The sequence below is a fragment of the Buteo buteo genome, chromosome 9 (assembly GCF_964188355.1).
Source record: "Buteo buteo chromosome 9, bButBut1.hap1.1, whole genome shotgun sequence".
In the NCBI taxonomy this organism is placed as follows: Eukaryota; Metazoa; Chordata; class Aves; order Accipitriformes; family Accipitridae; genus Buteo; species Buteo buteo.
The window spans coordinates 29,576,685-29,599,820 of NC_134179.1; the positions used below are offsets into that span (position 1 = coordinate 29,576,685).

The 23,136-nt window shown below is 39.4% G+C and overlaps 1 protein-coding gene across 8 annotated transcripts in view; it reads right to left on the minus strand.

The window, feature by feature from the left end:
- Positions 1-1,558: 1,558 nt before the first annotated feature.
- The window catches only part of ARID1B (AT-rich interaction domain 1B), a 336,792-nt gene continuing 315,214 nt past the window's right edge, over positions 1,559-23,136 (minus strand). For 5 of the 8 annotated variants that reach the window (XM_075035940.1, XM_075035938.1, XM_075035936.1 and 2 more), the window contains 7 exons: positions 18,089-18,227; positions 16,565-16,737; positions 14,764-14,914; positions 12,009-12,105; positions 7,937-8,726; positions 6,948-7,078; positions 1,559-4,658 (listed from right to left, as the gene is read on the minus strand). In XM_075035940.1, coding sequence (XP_074892041.1) covers positions 2,946-4,658; positions 6,948-7,078; positions 7,937-8,726; positions 12,009-12,105; positions 14,764-14,914; positions 16,565-16,737; positions 18,089-18,227 — 3,194 coding nt within the window. In that variant the 3' untranslated portion in view covers positions 1,559-2,945. Of the gene's footprint in view, positions 4,659-6,947; positions 7,079-7,936; positions 8,727-12,008; positions 12,106-13,646; positions 13,764-14,763; positions 14,915-16,564; positions 16,738-18,088; positions 18,228-23,136 lie in introns of all 8 variants that reach the window. The other 3 variants (XM_075035934.1, XM_075035933.1, XM_075035932.1) reach the window with 1 other exon arrangement.

Below are 23,136 nucleotides of genomic sequence, written 5' to 3' on the forward strand. Positions count from 1 at the left end.
GGCAAAATCTGTATTATTAACCTTTCCCTTCCACTCTTCCAGTTCCCCAGCTAGTTCTTGGCCCAGCTGGAAAAGTGGCAGCAATGTTACATACGTATGGACATTATCTGGCTGGCTGGCTAGCTGGGTGTTTCCGCCCCCCCACCCCCCCATGTTGTTTAACCAGGCTCAGAGCAGTCCTGAATAACATTAAAGTGCTGCCTCTGACAGCTCAGAGTGTTTTGCCACAGGTGTAGTTTCCCCCAGAGGACTCTGGGTCTGAACGGTGAAGAGAGAAGAGAACAGACATCCTTTCTTGTCCTTGACAAGAAAGGGGCGAGTATTGCTCAGCAGAGGGTTTATTTAACAGCTTGCTTGTATTCATGGGGTAGTATCAAGCAGTAAAATGTTAGTAAGAAATGAGTTTAGTAGGGGATACTATTTCCACACTGCCCAGTATTAAGCTGTAAAAAATAATCTCTGAAATATGCCTCCTTCTGTGATGAAGAGTTACAAGTGGGTTATAATTCACCATGTATTTCTGAATGCAGCGATATGCAAGAGAAAGAAAGACAGACCACTGCAGCAGGGGATGTGGGAGCGGAGAGATTACAGAATAAGAAAAGCTAGGAGAAATTACTTTTCATGACACTAGGGAGTCACGTTTCAAACTTGGCTTATAATTCTATGTACTTTACCTGTCTCTGAAATTTTCTTACATGTATTAATGGTGTAGCAATCTATATGAACAAGATGGGCAGTATGCCAAAGGGGGTTGTAATTTTCAAGTACCTCTGTATTGTTACTGGAGAGGGGAGGAGGATATCCACTAACAGTGTAATTATGTGGCAATTCCAGGGAAATTGATTATTATTAGCTTTTTATGATCACACTAACAAAGTCAATGATCCAAGATGAAATAGCAAAAATTAGTGCTTGAACAATATTCAGCAACAAGATATCACCAGGTGAGAGTGCATGTATCTGAAACCAGATAATTCCTGAAACTGAAATGGCCATCTCCCACCAATTATAACGATGGATGTGCTCTATTAAAGCCTGATCCACTTTAATGGGGGACTCCCAGGATGAGAGGCCATGTAAGTATGCAATGACACATACAGTATCGAGAAGTGGGTGGGTGTTTATTCTAAATACCCACATCACTGGGGTATTTGCACCTTTAACCAACAGAGAGAATTACAGGTAGTCAATACAGATCAATTTCTTCAAGTTGGTTATTGCTTTAACAAAAACTTTTGTCACTTCTAACATCCATCTTCAGTCCCCCAAACACAGCACGGAGACTGGATACCTGCATAGTCAGAACTATCATTTGCCAGCCATGTCTTCCCCTTTGAGGCTCCGTGGTTTTATAAATAATAATGAAAAACACTTCTCTGATGTGAAGAACGCTTTTCTAAAAGGAGAGCAAGTTGCTGCAATACAATAGCGTAATATTTTTGAAGGTCATAATAATAAAGTAGGGGAAAGAGAATAATCATTATTGCTCTTTCTTGTAATTAGTTTGCTTTCCGATATCCCACACTGCAACTAGAACATTATTCAAGAACACCCATCACAGTGCTTAACAAGATTTAATGTACATTTATTCTTAACATGTGGAACATATAAAGATTTTATACTGAATAAATGAAATTCATTAAGCCAGAGGAAAAGGAGGAATTTACATCAAGTTTTTTCTTTTTTAACTACATTATCTTGAAATACAAATGCAGATTCTTGTCACTGAAAAATCTTTGAAGTTGAGTTTCTTCCTTTTTTTTTTTCCTGTATATATTTTTTTTGTCTGTAGACTGGTAACCATTTTCTTAAATCAATCCATACGTAACCATTTCCACACCTTGATTTATAAAGCAAATTGTGATCGGCTGCTCTCCCGAAATAGAGCATGACTTTATACATACAGAAACTTGTACATTACCCTCAGTTGTTGGTTTTCTGTGTTGGGTTTTCTCTTTTTTCTTTTTTTTTTTTATTATTTTTTGGAGATATGGCCCAAATGAAAGAAAAAATAATTCTACTATCACTTTGTAGATACCACATCATGAAAAAGAAACTAAAAACTTTGTACTAAAAAAAAAAAAAAATGAGGGTATGTTTAATGTACAACTTCTATATACATCACGGCCCTTAGGCAATAAAAAAATATTTTAAAAAATGATTAAAGGAATTGTGAAGAACTGTCACTGTGGAAGGTCAAAAAAAACAGATGTAGACAAGACAGTTCTGGTGAGGAAGCAATTGATGTTTATTATCAGGTTTTGTTTAAAAATCTTTTAACTTGACTTTTTTTGTTTTGTTTTGCTCCTAGCCTAATGTAACCATTTCTCCTGAGGAGAAACCAGTATCGTTTTGTATTTTGACTACTGACACCCTCCTTGATCCCCTACACCTACATCACTAGAATCTTCTATTGCACAGAGCTTTGGGTGATGGTATACAAGTTTTTTTTTTATTTTTTCCTTATTTGAAAAAATAAAACACACAGGAACTTGGTATGTTGGTTATTTTTCACCTTTTTGTTTCAAAGTGGTGAGATTTTTTTTCCGTCATACAATGGTTTGCCATAACATTTTTTTTAAAAAGTCACTAGTTCGCTTCCCAAAAAATATGCAATACAAACATGGAAAAGAACATTGAAAAGGATAATCTATGGAAAAAAAAAAGTGTGACCTTTGAATGTACTAGACAGCAACTTTGGTTAAAAAAAATAAAATAAAAAGATGTACTTATACACATAGACAGCAAATATTAATTTCATAACTGTTCAAATTAATAATTTCTTTAATTCCCAATTGGTAAATAGTGAATGGGGCAGAGGAGCAAAGATTCTTTTTTTTTTTTTTTTCCTTCTTCCTACGTTGGATAAACAAGAACAGAAAACAGCCAGTTATATGTGACCCTCTAATCTCCACTCACACATGCTTGGCTTCTCACTTATGTCATAACTGCCCAATCTGAAAAAGTACATCGCAGATGACAGATGCAACCAGAGAGTTCAGGACAGCAGATATTGAGATATCCAGCAAACGACCCTCGTGCAAAAGGAACTCTGAGCGGTTCTCGTCCACTCTAGCCATGGCCAGCAAGGCCTTGGCTGCCCTGCACATCATGTCTACGCTAGGTGGCTCCAGAGGTGGAGGCTGCATGTGCATGAGGTTATGCTGGCTCTGCTGGTACTGGGCCATAGTGACCCCATCCTCCAGGAAGCTTATCAAGTTTCCGATGCTTCCCTTCTGCACAGCTATTGCCCTTGCTGCTAATGTGTCCCCCTGGGCAAGGTTCGATAAGAGCGCCATGGACATTTCTCGGCAGACCGGGTTTTTGCGGTCCCCAACGTACCTAACTAAAGTAGCGTAGAGTTTCTCCTGACGACTGAATGGGGGGGTGGCCAAGATAAGGTCCACATTATTGTCCTGGATACTGAGCTTACACAGGGTCTCCAGCACAAGTCTCTGAGGCGAAAGAACTGAATTGGGCCCCACGGTTGGAAAAGGATCCTGTGCCTCTGCAGACGGGCACACCATCCAGTGCAGCAAGCCATCCAAAATTGGCAAACAGATGCTTTCTGTGTAAGCAGACAAGTCTAGCTGCCCAGAAATGTTGGCTAATGTGACCAATGTATTATCCCTCAAGACCTCGAGGCAGTCCCACCACCACTCATCCTTGCTGCAGGCCACCCCTTTGTCCTCCTCTTCCTCCTTCTCGTAAGTCTGCGGTGCTCGCTTTCTTTCTGGATGCTCATGGTGAAGAAGGATCAACTTTCCCAGGATCAGCACCAAGCCTGGATGTTTGGACATTTCGGTGTCATTGCCAGGCACAAAAGACAAGCTACGGACGATATTTGACACACAGATGCAGCGTTTGGCCAAGGAGTCTTGCCAGTGAGTTATGGTGCATAGAGGAGTCTCATCTCGGCTCCTTGGCTCATCCTCTAGCAGTTTAATATTCCGGTGGCTTTTGGCTTGATGGATCCCAAAGGGAAATTTACTGCTCTCTGTTTGGGAACCAGAGTTTGAGTCTTCAGGCAATGCTCCTGGCCGAGCTGAGAGGACATCATCAATGGTTGCTGTTATACTTTTTTCTTGTTGTTCCTCAGATTCCCCTTTCCCCTCAAGGTCCTTCTTTTTGCTTGGAGAGTTCAAGGGAGGAGGGGCTTTCCTGCGCGGAGGAATCTCCATCTTGCTTTCGAAGTGAGTCTGGATATGCTCAGTTGTGTCACCACCACCAAGCTGCCAGTGGAGAAGTCCACTATCAAATTCCTGAACACGTCCAAGTTTGTCAGATCGGTCAACAACAAATAGATTATTTTTCTTTACAATCTTTATTGGCAGCTTGTCAAATTTACTGGCTTGTTTTGGCCTCTCACTTGGATCAGCAATGGCACCAGGAGTGGAAAAAACAATGCTCTTTTCTTCTCCTTCTACCTTTTCATCCTCCCCCTCCTCCTCCTCTTCATCAAAATAGTCAATACATTCATCGTTCTCCTCTTTTCCAGTATCCTCTGCCAAGGACTGGCTATCATCTTTCTTGGCTGCTTTGTGATCAAGTGCTTTGTGGCCTGGATCTCCCACTTCATATTCCATAAGGATTCCAAAAATGTCAATCAGGCATTTTCTAAAATATTCTACTAAAAGCTCAAGAAATCCAGACAACTGAGGGGAGAAGAAAGAACATAAAAATCAGATAAATATTTTTGTCTGCATGGAATTTTATTAGGAACACTGAAGTATACATCTGTGAATATTTCCCTTCTCCTGCTGTGGACTTGTGGCTAGACCCTGCATGGCACAAATTAATCAAAGGAAATTCTTCTAGCATCTGTCCAAACAGGATATAATGTCAAACTATCACAGCTCCATTTGCTTAAACTGTAACAGCTATGAGAAGTACAGAACTTTATTCATATGTCTCCTTTAAGCTACAGTAGATATCTAGCCTAGCTGTTCTATCCTCTTGGAAGTGCCTAGTATCCTTCATTTTCTGTACAGAGTACTGAAGTTTCTAATTCAGTTTTTCTGATTAGTACTTTTATTAGATGCCTGAAGTTTACAATTCTTCCTCTCCTCCTTTGTCTCTCAGTCTCTAAACCCAACTGTCCTGTAGGAATCTGCAGTTCAGGGTCTAGGTACTGACATCCTAGATTAATACCCCATCTCTATTGGAATAGTTGCATTTTTGCCCGGCAATATTTAAAAATTGTTATTGGAGCCTGGTGCTATAAGTCACCCTTCAGAAACAGTTTTCATTTAGGTTTAATCCTCTTAATTAACTTCTAATCGCTTTCTTATGGAAAGGCAGTAGTTGGACTTGGTACTAATTTGCCCTCAGTGGCTGTATTATTAAAAAGTCTTTGCTGTTATGATGTATTCAGCTTGATTGTCTCACTTTTAATGTTTTTTTTTTAATTGTGGGCTAATAGGTTTTCAGCAAAATGTATCCTTTTGTCCATTCCATATTCTCTTATGATTGCCAAACCCTCGAAGAATTAAGAACGAACTGATGCTTATGAACTGCAGGAATTATAAAGTCATCATACGGAGTCCTGAGTGCCATTGGAAATAGAGTCCAAGGCAAAAGTAACAAAAAAACCCCACATATTTTAAATATGCCTGGTATTCAGTGCAACTTGCACAGTGTGCATTAATGCAATTTCTAATAGAATTCAGAGGAGATTCACCTCACTTAACTTCAAACACCCACAACAGTTACACACCTAACCTAACTGTCTAGATTCCTTTTATAATCAATGGTCTTTTACAGGCCATTTCTAGGGTATGATTCATCTGACCTATTTTAGATCTCTACTTCAGGATGAGATGAATCATGCTATAGATATCACTAGTTCTAAAGTTAGGTGGGATGAAATGTACCATTTGTGTCTGTATTTTAAAAAAAAGGTCATTATATTTAAAAAATGATGAGTTACACTATTAGTAACCAAGGAATGAATGGAGCAGAGAAACTGAATATTTAATTTGTACAAATTTTAGATGATGTGCATTATCAGCATGCCATTTATTACTACCGCCTAACAGGCCAATGATTAGAACAGGGCTGAAAAATGCTGGGAGGTAGTGAGGCAAAAGCACACACTGTTAAATCCCGTGTTACTTGCATCCTGTAGACAGACATTGCGTTTTAGCCTTTAAATTGTCAACCTGGTATTTCTCTGCAAATTTAATTTATAGAATGGTCATAGAATCATAGGATGGTTTGGGTTGGAAGGGACCTTAAAGATCATCTAGTTCCAACCCCTCTGCCATGGGCAGGGACACTTTCCACTAGACCAGGTTGCTCGAAGCTCCATCCAACCTGGCCTTGAACACTGCCAGGGATGGGGCATCCACAGCCTCCCTGGGCAACGTGTTCCAGTGCCTCACCACCCTCACAGTAAAGAACTCCTTCCTTATATTTAATGTAAAGCTACCCTCTAATTTATTTTATTTATTTAATTTTCTGGAAGAAGAAACCAAACAGAAAATAAGCAGTTAAAAAAAATCCCACAGCCTGGTATGGAACTACTGAATAAGACAAGCAGTCACCAGAATAGAGCCTCAGATCAATTTAGTATTGTTTAGCAAAGCCTTTTATGGAAACATGAGTTAAGCAAGACTACTAACATATTGCTGTTTTCTGGGATTGTCGTTGTACTATCATGAGTGTGAATTTACACATTAGTCTTCTGTTCATGCTAGAATTCTTATATTCCTACATGCTCCTTTCTACAAGAGATACCCGTCTTTCAGGCTTCTTATTTCCCCTATTTGACCTAAAGCTATCTCTTGTTGCTCAATGTTACCAATCTTAAAAAAGGGAAGTTTTGCAATATTAAAATTTATGTTAATTATAATCAATTTTAAAGGACTTCAGCATTTTTGTAGGTATCTTATTTCAGTTTTCTTTCCTTGGAAAGTTGAGAAGTGTACTGCTTTCCCACCTACCTGAGAGAGGTTGAAAGTAGCAACAGTGCTGTCATCATACAGAAGAATATTAATAGTGTCTAGCGCCCAGGTACTTTCAGCCAAAAGACCAGATTTAAGAGACATCATCACTCTCCAGGCCTCAGGAGTTACTGGAGAAAGAAAGGAGGAGAAATAAAACAGTATTAGTGCATCCTTGGATACCATTAATGAGTTCTGAAAGATTAAACTCTGATATTCTGAGGATGCAGAATTGAAATGAAATAGTTACTGAAACACTGGTTAAGACCCTGCTTTCGCCACTTAGTCCTGTTGAGTTTTTCTGTAACTGCTGCTCAGCCTTAATATTGGAGAATATCTTAACAGAGCCATTCTTCCTGATTTTGCTGAAGCCGAAATAATCGTACAAACTTAGAGAATTTGACTAAACGAAATCATCAGTAAATAAAGGTAGAATACTCTGTCAGGAGTGTGGGAACTTGAAGTATGAGAACTTGAATGTATGAAATGTAACAGGAATTCAAGATAAGATGATACTTGGGAAAGCATAGCGGGGAGAAACAAACATGACAAGTAATATGGAATGAATAAATGGGCCATTCAAGGGAGGCAGAGATTGTAACTACACAGCAGAACAGCATGAGTTTCCATGGAACAAGAACACAGAAAGCTTTGCTCAGCTAAATGTTGGTGATTTAACAGGCGTTCTGAAGGACCTTTTAACACATATCATTTGGAAATCTGAGGCAAGCTTCATTTTTAATGCATTCCTGGAGACCTCAGGTTTCCATATAAAATACGGCTTTCATTTCATGTCAGATTGTCTGGGATGAGTTTTACCTATCATCCTCAGTGATGCATATGTTATTACACTTTTATTGAAGACAATCACATTATAGTTACCAAAGTTAACGCTTTGTCAAAACAGTCTTAACATGTAAAAGAAAATCAAACTCGAAGTCCCTTTCTCCCAACCTATTTCACTACTTGACTTTTGTTTTGATGCTTACCAATATCTTTTGAGGTAATCTTTCGTCTTGGTTTTAAGACTGGTTGGGATGCTTCTACAGAGCCTGGGGGGAAGGTAATTTCTCGCCTAATCGGTGGTGGTTGGGGTGGAGGTCCTGTGACCTGTGACACTGGAACTGTGGGTATAACCTTTTGCATCTTCATGGAGGGTAAGAAAGGAGACTTGCTTGGAGACATACGGTTTTCCAAAGAGCGCTGGAAGGATGCTGGACTTGGAGCTCTAGAGATGTGGTTTGGCATAGAGGGTGGCGTCTGGTAGGATGACTGAGGAGGTCTAGTGATAGGCTGCATGGAGGCTGAGGATGACATATAAGAAGGCTGACGTTGGTTGACATGAGAAGGCCACTGACTCTCATGGTTTATCCTCTGGTCAGGTACCATCATATCATCAGTGCGATTCATCCCTGGATACGGTGGGGCCTGTGCAGGGCCTCCTGGACCTTGCCTATTCTGGTAAGGATAAGGCATATCATTTCGTGTTGGCCACATGTTCTGCTGAGGACCTTCGCTGGAGGAGGATGACTGCATGGGGCCACCAATCATCTGGGGAGGTATTCCATGCTGCTGCATTTGTCCTGGGCCCTGCATCCTCTCCCTGTTATACGGATATGGATACTGTCCCTGCATGGGCCTCCTGTCAGGCCCCGTGTAAGCGTTGCTGTACTGGTTATACATTTCCTGTTGCTGGTTGCCATACTGCATGTTATACATATCCCCTTCATGGCGTTTCGCTGGAGGCCCATACATGCCATCCATGTGTCTCTTGTAGTTCTGAAAAAAAATTTTGGAAAAGAAGATGCGTCACTTTTACTCCATGCACAATACAAATATATTGGCTGAAAGCTCATTTAAGAAGCTGAAGGCACTTAGTTCTAGAGGGACCGTGCCGATTCCAGAGTCAGGCATGCAGTGCTGTGGTTCGGCTTGATCCAGTGCTTTCTTTTCAAGCCTCTGTTTTGCTGCACTTATAACTTAATACTAAAAGGAAACTTACCCTTGGGCTAAATTTTCTCATGCTTGCTCTCATTTTCTCCCTTTCACTTTCCTTTCCTATCTGTCAGATTAAATTCCACTGGTCATTCCAGACATGCATGAAAAGGCAACGGTCCTCACCAACTAAAGTATTTTTGCTTCTTTTTTATGCTTACTCTACTAAGAAGAAAAATCTTAAAAAAAATCAAAACCACTCAGTGAATCTTTTCAAGAGACAAGCACTGAATAAACTCTTAAAATAACAAGATAGGCTGCAAGCATGCATGTCTGAAACACTGAATCTTATGATAAGGCCTGGGCTACACACAGTAAATTTATCAGTAGGAGAACTCATTCTGCTGTATTTGCTACTCTGTGTAATTCCCAGGAAAACATGGTCCTGTTTGGGCAACCATCCCTCTTCCCAAATCATCCTAAACACATTTAATTTACTGTGAGATTATTACAGGAAATGGTCTCATGCAAACATTCTGTTCTAGTTTATGCAGGTTGTTACCCTGCTGATCAGTAATGAATTAAGCAATGTAACTAACAGCTGCCACCTATGTTTTTTCCCCTCTTTCTTTCTCACCCTCTCAAGTGGGTAATGTTGTGTGAGGTAAGCTGTTTTACCTTGGGGGGAGCCGAGTTGTTTTTAAATCATACAAGCTTGTATGTATTCATGTTTAAGATGGCAGAACAAAAAAAGAGATGTTGCAGTTTGAGGGGAGGGTGGTAAGGTTTGCAGCGGTCCTTAGCTCCTGTGGGAGTTTGTTCCACAGTTCAAACCACACTGAGAGCTCTGAAGCAAAAAATGTGAATTAAATGGGTGATTTTTGAATATATGATCTATGGCAAATTCAAAGTTACGGCTCCCCCGGAAACTGTAGCTCAGTCACACTGCACAATGTATACTAATGTACTAGAGTTAAGATCAGATAAAATTCTGTATATATTCAATACAGGTCAGTTAAAACAGCCCTGGGATTCATAAACTCATCTTCCAACTTCGGTGCACGTAAAACCACAACTACTGTACTGCATGAAAGTTGTTGGTTTTTTTTTAAACTTGCTATAGAGCTGTCTGGCTATCTGAGAAATAACTATTTTCAGCCTTACATAAACTACTTGCTGTAGTAAATTCCACTCCTGGGGCCAATTTATACATTAAGAACTGACTTGCAGTTGCCACACCTAAAAAGGTGGTATTTGTTTTGCCACAGTGACTCAGAGCACTTAAAGTAGGCGCTTGGGATTGAAGCACATGGCTTTTTAAAAGCAGTTCAGTGCTCTTGTATATGTAGTGGCAGCATGCCTAATGGTGCCCAATGCTGAGGACAGTGATGCACCTGAACTCCCCCTCTTGTGTAAAGGTTTGGCAGGAGACTGAGGCTGCACAATGTGTCTCTCTCCACCAGGGATGTGGAATTCTGAGACCTCACAGAAGACAAAAAGACACCAATGCATGTCACCTGATGCATAATAGCTCTCAGGGTACTAGCATTTGTACAGGAATTGAAAGACCTGGCTCAAAGTTCTTCATTAGCCCCAGGAGTTCATGCTTCAAGCACCTCCTTCCCAGGTCATTCCCTAGCCTTCAGGTTGTAGATAAAGCTTCGAAAGGGCCATCTTTCACATTCTTCCTGTACCACTATAGAGTGAGATTTAGGAAACTGAAAATAAGCTAGTGGCGACCTAATATCTAGCTAAATGGAGAAGTAGAATCCTCTGGGACTGAGAAGGAGAGGCTGAGGCCAGCCAGGATCCTTGCCCTTCATTCTTCACTGCTTTTTTTCATTAATGCATTTTGCATTCAAGAGTCATTGTACAAAGCATATAAACAGCACGAAGGACAGGGCCAAATGTATTTTTACAAATTCTAGCTGTTTCCTTGTTTAAATGAACATGTAGTTAATATATTCCCTGCATACATTAGCATGGAATATCACAAACTGTTCTGTTACATATCTTTGCAATTTCCCCACTAAATCACCTAGACTGCTAGCATATGCTCATCATAAAGAACCACAAAACGGTTTTTTGATTATGCTATTTTAGAGATGTTATGAACGAAAGAGATAAGGAAGAAATTCTGAAATTGAAATTTATATACATTTTCAGTGCAGTGCAACCTAAGATCTCCTCTTTTAAGTTCCCCCGCCCAGGGAATCTCCTAGTAAAACTATCCCAGACTGAAAAGGACTATCTGAAATTGGATGAAAACTAGCCTACATTTTAATTTTTGTATTATAAGGAAATACTTTCCATTGTAGAAGCTAACTTCAACTTTAATTATTTTATGACTAGAAATGAATTAATAACACACAGGATGAAATTCTGATCCTGTTGAAGTCAGTGGATTTTTGCTATTGACTTGTAAGATGGGATTTTGCCCACAAGGTATTAATGATACACCTAACAAAAAAAAGATCTTTGTAATTAATATAATTTGTATTTTCAAAGTTATTACACAGTTAGGGAGACTGGAATGTACAAATGTTTAAGCTAATTTTTAGCACTAATAATGTTCTCTCTTACGGATTTGTACCATATTATTACTAGAGGTAACACGTGGGGAATATGCCATCTGATTTATGTTAAAGATAGGTATCTCAATATGACCCACCACAGCATTCTAAATAGTTCAGAATGCTGCATGTTTTACTTTGTTCCAGTCTTCTGTTGGGTTCACTTGGCTGTGTGACATTAAGTTCAGGCCCTTCAGCCTGCCAGCCAAGCACCTTTCCTATTTGTTTCTGGAATTGAGGCAGCACCACTTTACTAGCCTACGAATTATACTTTCCAAGCCTACTGGTTATTAACTTGGGACGATCGCTTGATATGCATCTAAAGCCACAGAACATCTGTTAAAATTTACACTCTTCCAGTATAATGAACACATTTTCCTATAGCTGCACATACACTGCTTATGCATATGGGCTGTGATTTTGACCAGAACTACAGTGCTCCTCTGTGCCAAAAGACATATATTGTACAAAAAAATTTTTGAACGTATACAAAATTTTGGGGTGGCTTTTATTAAACAAATGTTATGAATATAGCTGTTTTCCCCTCTCCTACCTGCTGCTGTGGATACATTCCAGGTTGATGTCCTCCATATGGTGGCTGTCCTGAGGGAGGTCCTTGTCCTGGATACTGCTGCCCATACGGTTCATGCCTAAAATGAAACATCCAAATCAACACTTAGAGCTGCTAGAAGTTCCAAGCCACCAGGAAAAGCAAAGTACTCTGATGATCTTGCACCCTGAAGATATTTGCCATTTGGAAACAAGGTGAAGGTACAGTGTGGTATGGTCCTGAGCCTGATGTAGTAAGCTCTGCTGGAGCTGGCAGCGGAAGGAAGGAGATAAAGCAGAAAGAAGGAAGGAGGAGCAGTGAAGATGCAACAGAGAGATTTAGAGGTAGCAGTCAGGAATGGGAATAGGGTATGGTCAGCAAAGAGGTAAGACAGGCAGCTGCAGCCACTGGGAATCCATCTTAGGTGGAAAAGTATCTGATTTACAGCTCAAAGGTTGCAAGTCAAAATTCCTGTGTTTTAACAAGTGACTCTCCAAGCAAGCTACTTTCTGGATTATTTGAGAATATAATCAATAGTTAACTGCCGATTTAAAATGAAATAATGATTTTAGTCTGATGACAGTGATAGAAAGTGAGTAAAAATTTCATTACAATATGTAACATTTAAATACATCATTACTGAGTAAAAACAGTACTCATAATTTTGCTGATGTTCATGTAATTTTTAATTAAAGCTACATAATGAAGCATACACATAAGAGGCAGAGCTGCATTGCACTTGGAAACTTACCTGTGGCCTTTAAGACCTCTGAGGAGCACTACAGTGCAACTGCAATATTTTTAGCACATCTGAATGACATTTAGGTGCTGAAATGAAGTACTTGGAAAGTATTAAGATTGATAAATAACACTGTATTGCAGACCAATATGTCAGTAATTCCGCTCTGTACACTACCAGCAAGAACAAGTCTACAATTTGAATATAATTATGGAAGTAATATATCAGGGGGAGTCAGAGAAATGGAGGACTGCGGAACCTGACATGTTAAAAGAACTAATGGGACCTAATTTTTCCAAAAGCATAGAAAACTCACATTTTTTGAGAGTTGACCCGAGTGAAAGCAATAGCTGCTCAGTATGTCCTAAAGTTATGACGTGGATGGAGAGAAATTACCTAATGCCAGTTAAAGGAACAATGTAACTGATGGGAATTGTCCACAGTTGTCCAAGATGGTACGTGCAGTAAGATAAAACTGAGCAAAGGTACATGCATGTTATACATAAGGGAACACTTTCTAAATGTTCAATTTATTAACCACAGGATAACCACAAGCCAGGTGAAGTTGTAGAAGCTTTCGGAACTGCTGTCATTTAATGCTGCTCTGGAGAACTTGGGCCTATAAAACATGTTCTAGTTCAGTGTTGGCAGGGAGATACACAAGGTAGGATTTGTACTCCTTTTCTAAGATCTCTGATTCTATGGCTACAAAAAGTCAACTGATTCACCCAAGCCTCCACCCCCCAAGAAACTGAACCAACGGTAAAAGCCTAAGTAAGAACAGACAAAACAGAAGTAACACACCAAGAGGCCACATATTCTGTCTATGTGCTCTCACAGAGGCTGCTAGCACTCATTAGCTGGTTATTGCAGATATTACAAACAGAGAAATCAGTGTTCACCTTTGCTGGCCAGGGTAACGATTAGGAGAGTACATGCTTGGGTCACTGTTTGAAGGCACCATGTTGCTTTGACCAGGTGGTCCCATACTGCCTTCAGGACCCAGCCCATGATCCGACCTAAAAAATGACAAAGGAAACCTCATTCTGTAAAAAGCACTTATTCTCCAAAATTGCCAACAAAATAAAACAAAACACACCCCTTAAAGAAAACATTCTCTTGACTTATCACCTTCCACCAGAACGCTTACTCTCACTGACTCCCCAGCAATGCGGTTGAACAACATGATCATACTTGTGTTACTCTACACATCTACTACTTCAAATTACTGACTGAAAACTACTCTGCCATTACACTTAAAAGACCCATACTGCACTACTTTGGCTACCATCAGGAAACAAAAAGTGAAGCTAAAGTACACAGCCTAGTGAAAGTAAGAGTAGGAATACACCCAGAGCTGCAAAACCTACCAGACTACTTAATATAATCCAAACATTCCCAAACCATTTTGCTTGCTATACCAATGCCTAGACAGCAGTGATTTTACTGATAATTTTTTTTCCCCCAAAGCCTTTCCCAGGATAAACAAAAGAGGACCAAATTTATTTTGTGTACTTCACTGAAAGACAAACTTAAGAGGGTCCCGATGGACACACTGCAAGAGTGGTGCCCCTACAGCTCAGACAACAGACTCCAGACTCTCCAAAGGCAATTCACTAACAGACTGCAAACCAGACATATTTAGGCTGTGCATTTTGTTTTCCATAAAAAGCCCACCAATAACTGTTAGGTGAAAACATGTCCAGAAGACTAACTCAAGTGCTACTTTATGCCAGCACAGCCCAGCCCAGCAGCCAGCTCAGGGCAGCTGTCAAACACACCCATGTGCTGATCTGCTGCAGCTTGAATGACTTCTAAGGTGTGACAATTCCTCCTTATTAATTTCTGTGAACAGCTATACTCAGTCATTACCAGTGGTTTGACTCCCAGTGATTTAGTAAGATGCTGTAGGAAATGTAGGCTGCTATGTTCTCTGCAAGGTGCAACAGGAAAATGAGAAGGGGAGAGACAGGATCATTTTCACTAATGGGCTTTACTTTTTCCTGAAGATTGACTCACCTCCTGTCATAGCCACTTCCATAAGAGAACTGCTGTCGCTGGCTCATGCTCATGTTGGACATTGCTCCAGATGGACTCTGGTTATACATGTCTTGTATTCCACTGTTAGGCATTTGTCCAGGGGTCATGAAAGGCTCATTGCTTCCAGGCACTGCAACAGTAAGGCAAATTGAATATATTATTCTGGGTGTTTGAGGATATCTTTCTATCAAATGATGTATTTTAAACTAATGTTCAGATCTCTAACACTGCCAAGGAGAATTAGCTGGTGTCTGACAAGCTCTCCAAGGTCTTATGAAAACACATGAAGCAGCACCACTACCAAGATGATGGTTATAATATTAAGGAGCTGCAAGCAAGGAAAGTAATCTCATCCTATGGAATGGAGCTCATCAGGCAGCTTCTTCCCTGTGGTCTTCATAGCTGAAGACGAACTTGCTCTTGTTCTTTTCACCCCAAACAATGCTACGTATGAATGCAAACATATATCTTGCAAAACAGATGAAAGCAAATCTCCGAGTTTGGATTACAAAGCTGTCAGAATCAGGTTCTTCCTTTTCCCATAAAGCCCTCATACACACATGTATACCATAATTTAGTTATGGAAGGATACTGTATCCTAATTTAGCTTCTTGAGCAGGATGGGCATATCCTACAGGTCCAAGAAAAGGCACATTGACCACTATTACTGGATATAAATCCCCAAGCAAATAGATGAAGAGACACTATCCTTTGGTCCCTTATAGTAGATACTGAACAGAGACACTTCTGTTTTGACAGGATAAATGTGAAATGTATGACAAAGTTCAATAAACCACTTCTTAATTTCAGATGAATATAAAACCCAAAGTGAATCTAAGGAAGAGAGGGTTTTTCCCTTCTTCTAGCAGTGTTATGCTAGTGTCCACAGTCCAGGCAAAAGGATTTAAAGGGAAGGTTTAAAAAACACATCAGATTGACTATGTCTTTTAAAGCATCTCCCCACTTCATCACATATGTTTCTTCCCCTGATTTCTGGACCTTTTCTTCCCATTCTTCCTTTTTGCTCCCTCTCCACTTTCTTAATTTCATCTCCTCCATCTGCTCTTCTCTGTGCAGCCATTGTGTGCCCTGCTTGTGTTCTTTCCTCCCACTTTCCTATAGATGAGGCACGCAAGATTGATCCATTTTAGGCACATTTTACAATATCCACAAAACCATCTGTAGGTTAAGTGCACAAAAGGACAAGAGTCAGGTTTGACATTAATTTTAATTTTTGCTTTCTAAAAATAAATAAACTTTGAGTGTGTTTATCACGTTTTGTCAGGGGCTGCCGAAGTGACAAAAACCCCTAAGCTTTCCTACTCTGAAAAATGTGTAGACTGAGAGCATTAGGAGACCTCGTCAGTTCCGCACAGTGAATTTTCAGTTCAGCCCTACTACAACCAGGCATGTTGCTTCACCCCTTCACATTCTAACAAACACTGAAGTCCAGCATCTGATTTGCAGAGTAGCTAACCACCTTTAAGAAACATAAGGCATTGCACAAAATCTAACCCTATGAATTGATGCCATTTCCTGAAATGTATTCCTACAAGCATTTTTAGCATTCTGTTAAGTAAAATAAACAGCGTGACTCTGAGAGGGGAAAATATGACCAGACCAGAATGAAACACAATTGCACTGCATCTCTCTTTTTGGTACAGGGACACCATTTTACCAATGGCAAAATCAGCAAAGTAAAAAAGCTCATTGTGATGACTAGAACATCTTCATTACATAGAAGTAGGGAAGAACACTTAAGCTCCCACAAAGAAAATACCTTTTCTCATTCCACCAAAAGGATCTTTATTCGGCTCATATGGCATCCTTCCCATCATATCTGGCATGTTTATTCCCTGCTGGTATGGTGCATTTGGCGTCATGGAGTTTCGCTTTGGGAATGCTGAATCACTTACATCAGAAAAGGGATCATGCACAGTAACTGCGCTGTTTCTAGCAGATGAGAAAAAGGAGGCATTAACATCATCGTGTATTCATTAGAATTGTGAAAACAGACTGGACTATAATACACCTAGCCCATGATGCTGTGGCAGTGATCAGTGCACAATACATCTGAGGAAAATGCAAAAAACTTTCACAATGGACAGTCATTAAAAAAATTCACCCCTTTTTTTCCCAAGCCTATCTGGCTACTTACCTTAAAGATCAGGATTTTTAATCTAATTCAACTGCGCGTGTTCTTATTACTCATATAAAAGTCCCTTCTGAAATTTCACTAAGCTATTTGCCTCACTACCCCAAGGCAGTGAGCTCCACAGGTTAATTATATGCTGTGTCAAAACAGCGTTACTTTTTATCAGTTTCATATTTATTACCTTTCAAATTTACCAAGCACCCCATTGCTCTCCTACCAGAGGAAAGACTAAACAGCAACACTTGATTTACCTCCCAAATACCATTTATTGTTATGGAGAGGCACTAAGCTTTATGGTTGCAGCCAGCTTTATTCTAAAGCCCTTAAAAATTTGGCTTTGAAAATGGAGTTTCCCTGATAACTATCAGATTTATTCTTAACACAAAAGAAAATTTTCTACATAGTGAAAGAAAACTCAATCTGAATTAAAGATGATTAAAAAAGGTTCCTGTTATCCTTTCTGCAGTATTACAGATGGAGAAAAAAAGAACCTAAGCACATTAAGTTCAGAGTGACTCTACATAGTTCAGAGCTCAGCTACTTTCCTGCTGAAGTCAACAAGAACTTTTTTTGCTGGACTTCAGTGGGCTAAGGATCCTTAATGAACGGTGAGAAGGCTTCACTTCAGATTAAGCTGGTCTGTGTGACTTACAGGACGTAGAACTGAAAGGGATCTCTTGGTCCATCCAGTTGAATCCTCCACCATCTCAACCACTGTTATTATATATGCTTTTGTAATTTGAATTTAAGTAACACCATTAAACACACATTCCTCCCTCCTGAGTATGAATGTCTGGACCTGTACACCAGAGGAGGACAGGGTAAGCAAGGAAAGGAAGGTTGTGGTTCAAAGTTGGTGCTGCTGGGTTCCACCTTCCTCTCCACTCTTCATATATTCACATGGCCCCCTTTGCACTGGTGCTTGTCTGATCCTTCTCTGGTGTTTAGAAAGCTAATGCAGCTCCTACTCCTTCCTCCCTTTCTTTCTCTCTCCTCCAAAAAGAAATAATTTTCTGCTGCTTTTAAAGCTCTGACCAGTTCACCACAGAATCAGATGAGTGCCTGAGCAGTTGGGAAAGGGAAAGACTGGCTTAAACTGTTGTAGAACTACACAGCCCAACAAAACATGAAGCAAAGCCCTTTTCATACCTGCCACCCTGCATAGGTGTCATCTGTCCATGAGGTGTTGATGCTGGTGTTGGGGGCTTCAAATCGCCTGGCACTTCTGTCATGGAATTACTACCAGTAGACTGTGGAGTCTGTGGGCCTTGCAAGGAACCAGAATTAGCTGGGAAATGAAAAGAAAAAGGAAATATTAAAAGGTAGCAGCCAAACTCCTTTGAAGTAATAATCATCATGGAGAGAAACTGGTTCTTTCCCCCATAAGCCTGCTTATACCATGCATCTCAGTATAACTATATATCCCAAATCCTCTGAGATCAGGATATGCTGTGCAGTAATAGCCATCATCTTTCCTAGAACCATGAATTTAATCTGCTGCCTGAAGCAACATGAATAGAGATCATCTAGATGAAGGATCATTTAAATCGGAGGGCAGAGATACAAAGTTAATTGTCTATAGTTTACAACAGAGTAAATGAAGGTTGTTCTTTGGCACAACAATGTCTTCTTTATATAATCACTATCACAACACATACATTCATAAGACAAATTTCAGCCAGAAGCTTTTCCTTACAAATTTAAACTGCTATATTAATATAAATTCATCATTTCATTTACCACTAAAAGGCAGACATTTCCATGGTGAAACATAGCAAATGATTAGTGGCACACTCCAACCCTATGCCATCTTTGAGACAGCATGGCAAAAGATTGTATTTAAGAAATGCAAAAGACAGTCTGGCATAAGAAGAAAGGGACCACTGAAAGCAGAATTTGAACAGGAGGCTATAGATAACACTCCTAATAAACTGTAAAAGTAGCAATGGCCATCTCAACAAAATGTAGTTAGGGTCATTGTAGAGCATATATAACAAGACCAGGTCAATTCTGCAAAGTATCTATTTGATCTGCAAAAATTTCTATGTTGAGATCTCAGAAAATGATAAGAGTACCTGCACTACTGTCCTCCTTAATCATGGCAAATAGCTATATTCTTGGTATGACAACAAGCGTAGAAAAGCGTGTACTGTTCTATTCCAATGAGACTGAGCACCAATAAGGGCATTAAATGAATACATCATATAAGCTAATGATAAAATAGATCCAGACCAGTCTTTTGAAGCAGACACTGAAGTTACTATTTTCATATGACTACTGAGGAGAAATACTTGCCAACCCCAAAGATCTGACGTAGTAGTTTTCTGATTTAGAAGGTGCTAAGTGGGAATTAGTAACAACATCTAAGCCTTGGATCTGACTGGCCTTGCAGCAGAAATTCTACCTGAGGAGAACTTGTAGGATTCAAATCTTTAGATGTGATTGGGAAAAAAATTACCAAAGAAAAAATTCACAATCTAATAAACTCAGAAAGATATGGCTTTGGCTTGAGAGGTCCTTCTTTTTCATGAACTGTCATGTAAGCATTTTATAGTGCCTGACTATCTGTGTTCAACAACCAATTAACAAACTTTATAAATTAGTGTTAGAGGGAAAATTGGAACAAGCAGTATGGGCTTTTCTTCTGCGTGTGAAAGAGAGAGTAGTTTATAATTGACTCAGAATCCTAGAACACTCATCATCTTGACAGGCAGAGCTTGTTTTTAACTGAAGAACACCTTTTTTATATGTGTTTCATTTATATCTGTAACACATGTTCCACTATCTGGAAATCAGTCTCAGTAGCAAGTGCATATGTAAAATCCACATTGTGGAGACTACATTGTTCTTGTCCTCAGCTTTTTGCAGCATGTTTGGATTATGCTCACATAGTAATGAAGTTTGAAAGCAGTTTAAGAAAAGCTCTCTGATTGCATTAATACAGTAACAACAACATTTGCAACAACTAATGCTACAGTTGACTGAAGGCTTTAGTGCTATAATAAAAACAAATTCATATGATAATAAAAAAAATCATCACGTTCACATAAAACAAGCCCTTTGTATGTATGACCCCTAAGTGAGCCAGGATCATTCTGCTGCCCTTGAGCTTTAAACACAATTCTAGATTACTTCTAAAAAGTTTGAAAGCATTTCTGCGTTAAGCCACACATTGCCACATATCATCTTGTTGTATTAGAACCATGCAGGTAAACATCTTAGTGTACCCATATACTTACTGCAAAATACGATATTGCCTAACCCTGAATATTTCTCATATGGTGGGCTATTAAGCAGCAATTAAGTTCTTCCCTATCCTACCTGAGCAAGAACTTAAGTCATATCTAAAGTAAACCTGAAGAAAATAACTATTTTTTCAGTATTTATGGGCTGCACGAATATAGAATCTTTATTATGAATAACAATGTGGTTTATATAATCGTCTTAGATAAGGAAAGGTTTAAAAGCAAAAAGAAGATAGGCAAGTGAGAAGCTACAAGTAAAATTTCTATCTGCTGGGTGGTGGTTATAGGGTTGGTTATTTTTCCCCCACCTCTTTCTAAATGACTGCTTATAAACAGCTGAAAAAATGGAAGGCAAATGCTATCTTGAAAAGTGCAAAGTTTCTGGTACTGCTTTGTTAATAGGCTTTGTTCTTGATCTCCATTAGGTCAGGGACGCTTCTGCAGAATAGGGTCTGCAAGTGTTTCAACCTCTGGATTAGGTCATCAGCTACCAAGAAGAGCCCAAGTGTGGATATGACCTACAAGCAACTGCAAAGACAATTATTTCTATGTCATACACTCACGGGCCACTGAATAGTTCATCTATATTTTAGTAACATCATCAATTTAAATAGCACATTCTTTGAGAAAAAAAATAAGTATTTACTTTCAATGGTTCCTGTTGGTAGAGCAGGTACAATTTTTTAAGCAACTTAACTTTCTCTTGTAGGATGTGATTTTCAGTACCTTTGCCAAGCTTCAGACAATCACTGGGAAGCCATCCTGATGGATACTCCCCTCAAGCCAATTTTGTTTTGGAAATTTTCAGCTGTAACTGGCCGTCTTTTTTTAAGAATGTGCTTTCAAAAATACATGGTCCTTTTCTGTTGTCTCCAAAAGAGAAATACTTTACTATGAGTCTTCCAAGCCAAGTATATATTTGGTCACCTTTTTCATACACAGCAACAGTGGTCCCTTCATTGTTTGAAGAGGAGACTTGGTGGTAATATTGGGGACAGGCCTGTGACAGGGAAAGTACTCTTGCTGTTCCAGTGTTTATTCCAATTTGGTCAAATAAATTTGTGAAAAATAACTGTTTATATGTAGAGATTATTAGCCTGCTATACATTCACTGCTTGGTTTTCTGAAGTTCCTGTTTGTACTTATTTCAGGATGGGGGTGAGCAGGATTCTCACTGTAATTCAGCTGCCGGGTTGATCTGGGCAGTCTTGAATATGGAGCTGAGCACGAGAACCTACAGCCAGGAAGCCATGGCACACAAGCTCTCATGGTTACAACTGGAGATTGGCAACCACAGGCAAGGTAATAGGGTTTCTGACCATTAACAGAAAAGGAGACTAGAAGGACACTGACAAGGGGACTGGGAACATGGAAAGGATATACGGATTCTGCTGAGATCAGATTAGAATCTGAGAAGTCTGAAGTTGCATGGACATGGTACTACACAACAGGGAACACCAAGAAAGCCCAGAAAATGTACCTAATGAGAGTTAAAGTACAGGCAAAGAACCATAAGTGGCTGGATAGAGATGGAGAGTTCAATACTGGGCAGAGTCCAATACTTGGCATGTGAGTGAAACTAAATTTTGCACAAGAGGTTCTTAGATCTGTGCTCCTTTTCTCAGAGAGTCTGTTTAGAGATGCTGTTTTCCAGCTGGGCAGAACATGTAGGGCAACAGATGAGATAATATAAAGGGCTATACATGGCAAAACTTAGAATATTAGTACCCAGAATTATCAGATACTCATGTTGTAAATTTTTTGGTAGCCCAGTTCCTCTTTTGTAGAATGGGAGTCATACTACCTTCCCTCTCAGATGCGTATTGCAAAGGCTGATTAATACTTTTCAAAGCCCTCAAAATACAGTTGCAGTGAAGATGAGAAAAACCAAGGAGTAAATTTATAACCCTCTGGTTGAAAGCTGTGGCACAAGTAAGGGCTGTGTACTGAAAAGTGAGGATAACACAAAATACTGAATAGCTCCTCATTCACTGAGCACTGTTCATTCCGTGCACTAAATGACAGAGACATTTCATGGAAAAAATTTCAATGTGACTATGCAATTAAGAGTGTATTGAACTGTATATGCACAAGGAAACATAATTAAGGTTGCAAAGATTATATCTCACTTTTGGCATTTCCTAACCTTTGAGCACTTGACTTTGCATCAAAGCAATACACTTCAAACAGTTTTTGGATGTAGCATTTGCACACAGGTGCCTGCATGCACACATGTTAAATGAAAACTAGTTATGTTCTCTCATACATACATTCTACACACATTGCTATTAACAATGTTTTCTAGTTAAAGAATGTGAAAACAACCCTCTTCATAAGAAAGTACAGTATTCCTTCTTCATGTTTCACCTTAAGTTTTACATTTGCTAAGCTGCTCTCTGAAATTTTTACATCTATCCTTGCACGGTTTTTATTATGGTAGATGTTAATTTTGATTGTGGACATCCTGAAATAGAAACCCTATATTTTAAAGTGCTTCATAAGGTTCAGTATTAAACAGAGAACTAAGAAGGAAGACAAACAACAATATTCTTTTAGAATAGGTAATCTCTGCGTACATGATTCTGCAGCTGTCTTGGGGATGTCCAGGAAAAAAAACCTGTGTGTACATAGCTACTGAATGCTTCATCTCACATCCACATCTCAGCAACACTTGTCTTTCAAGTGTCATAACAGATTTGTAAGAATATGCTTTTAACAATAGAAAATTCATCCAAAATGAAATAAAATGAACATCTTTGTCAGTGAGAAGGTGAGGTCCTACAAACTCTTCCACAGTTCACTCAATGGCACGTATTATTCTTGGCAGCATGGAATTATAGCACCAGTATGGCTTTTCCCTTGCAAAGCCTGCATGGTGGTGAGTACTGCTTTCAGGAAAGATCCTTTATTCACCAGAAGAGAAATATGCAGTTTAAAAAAAAAAAAAAAAAA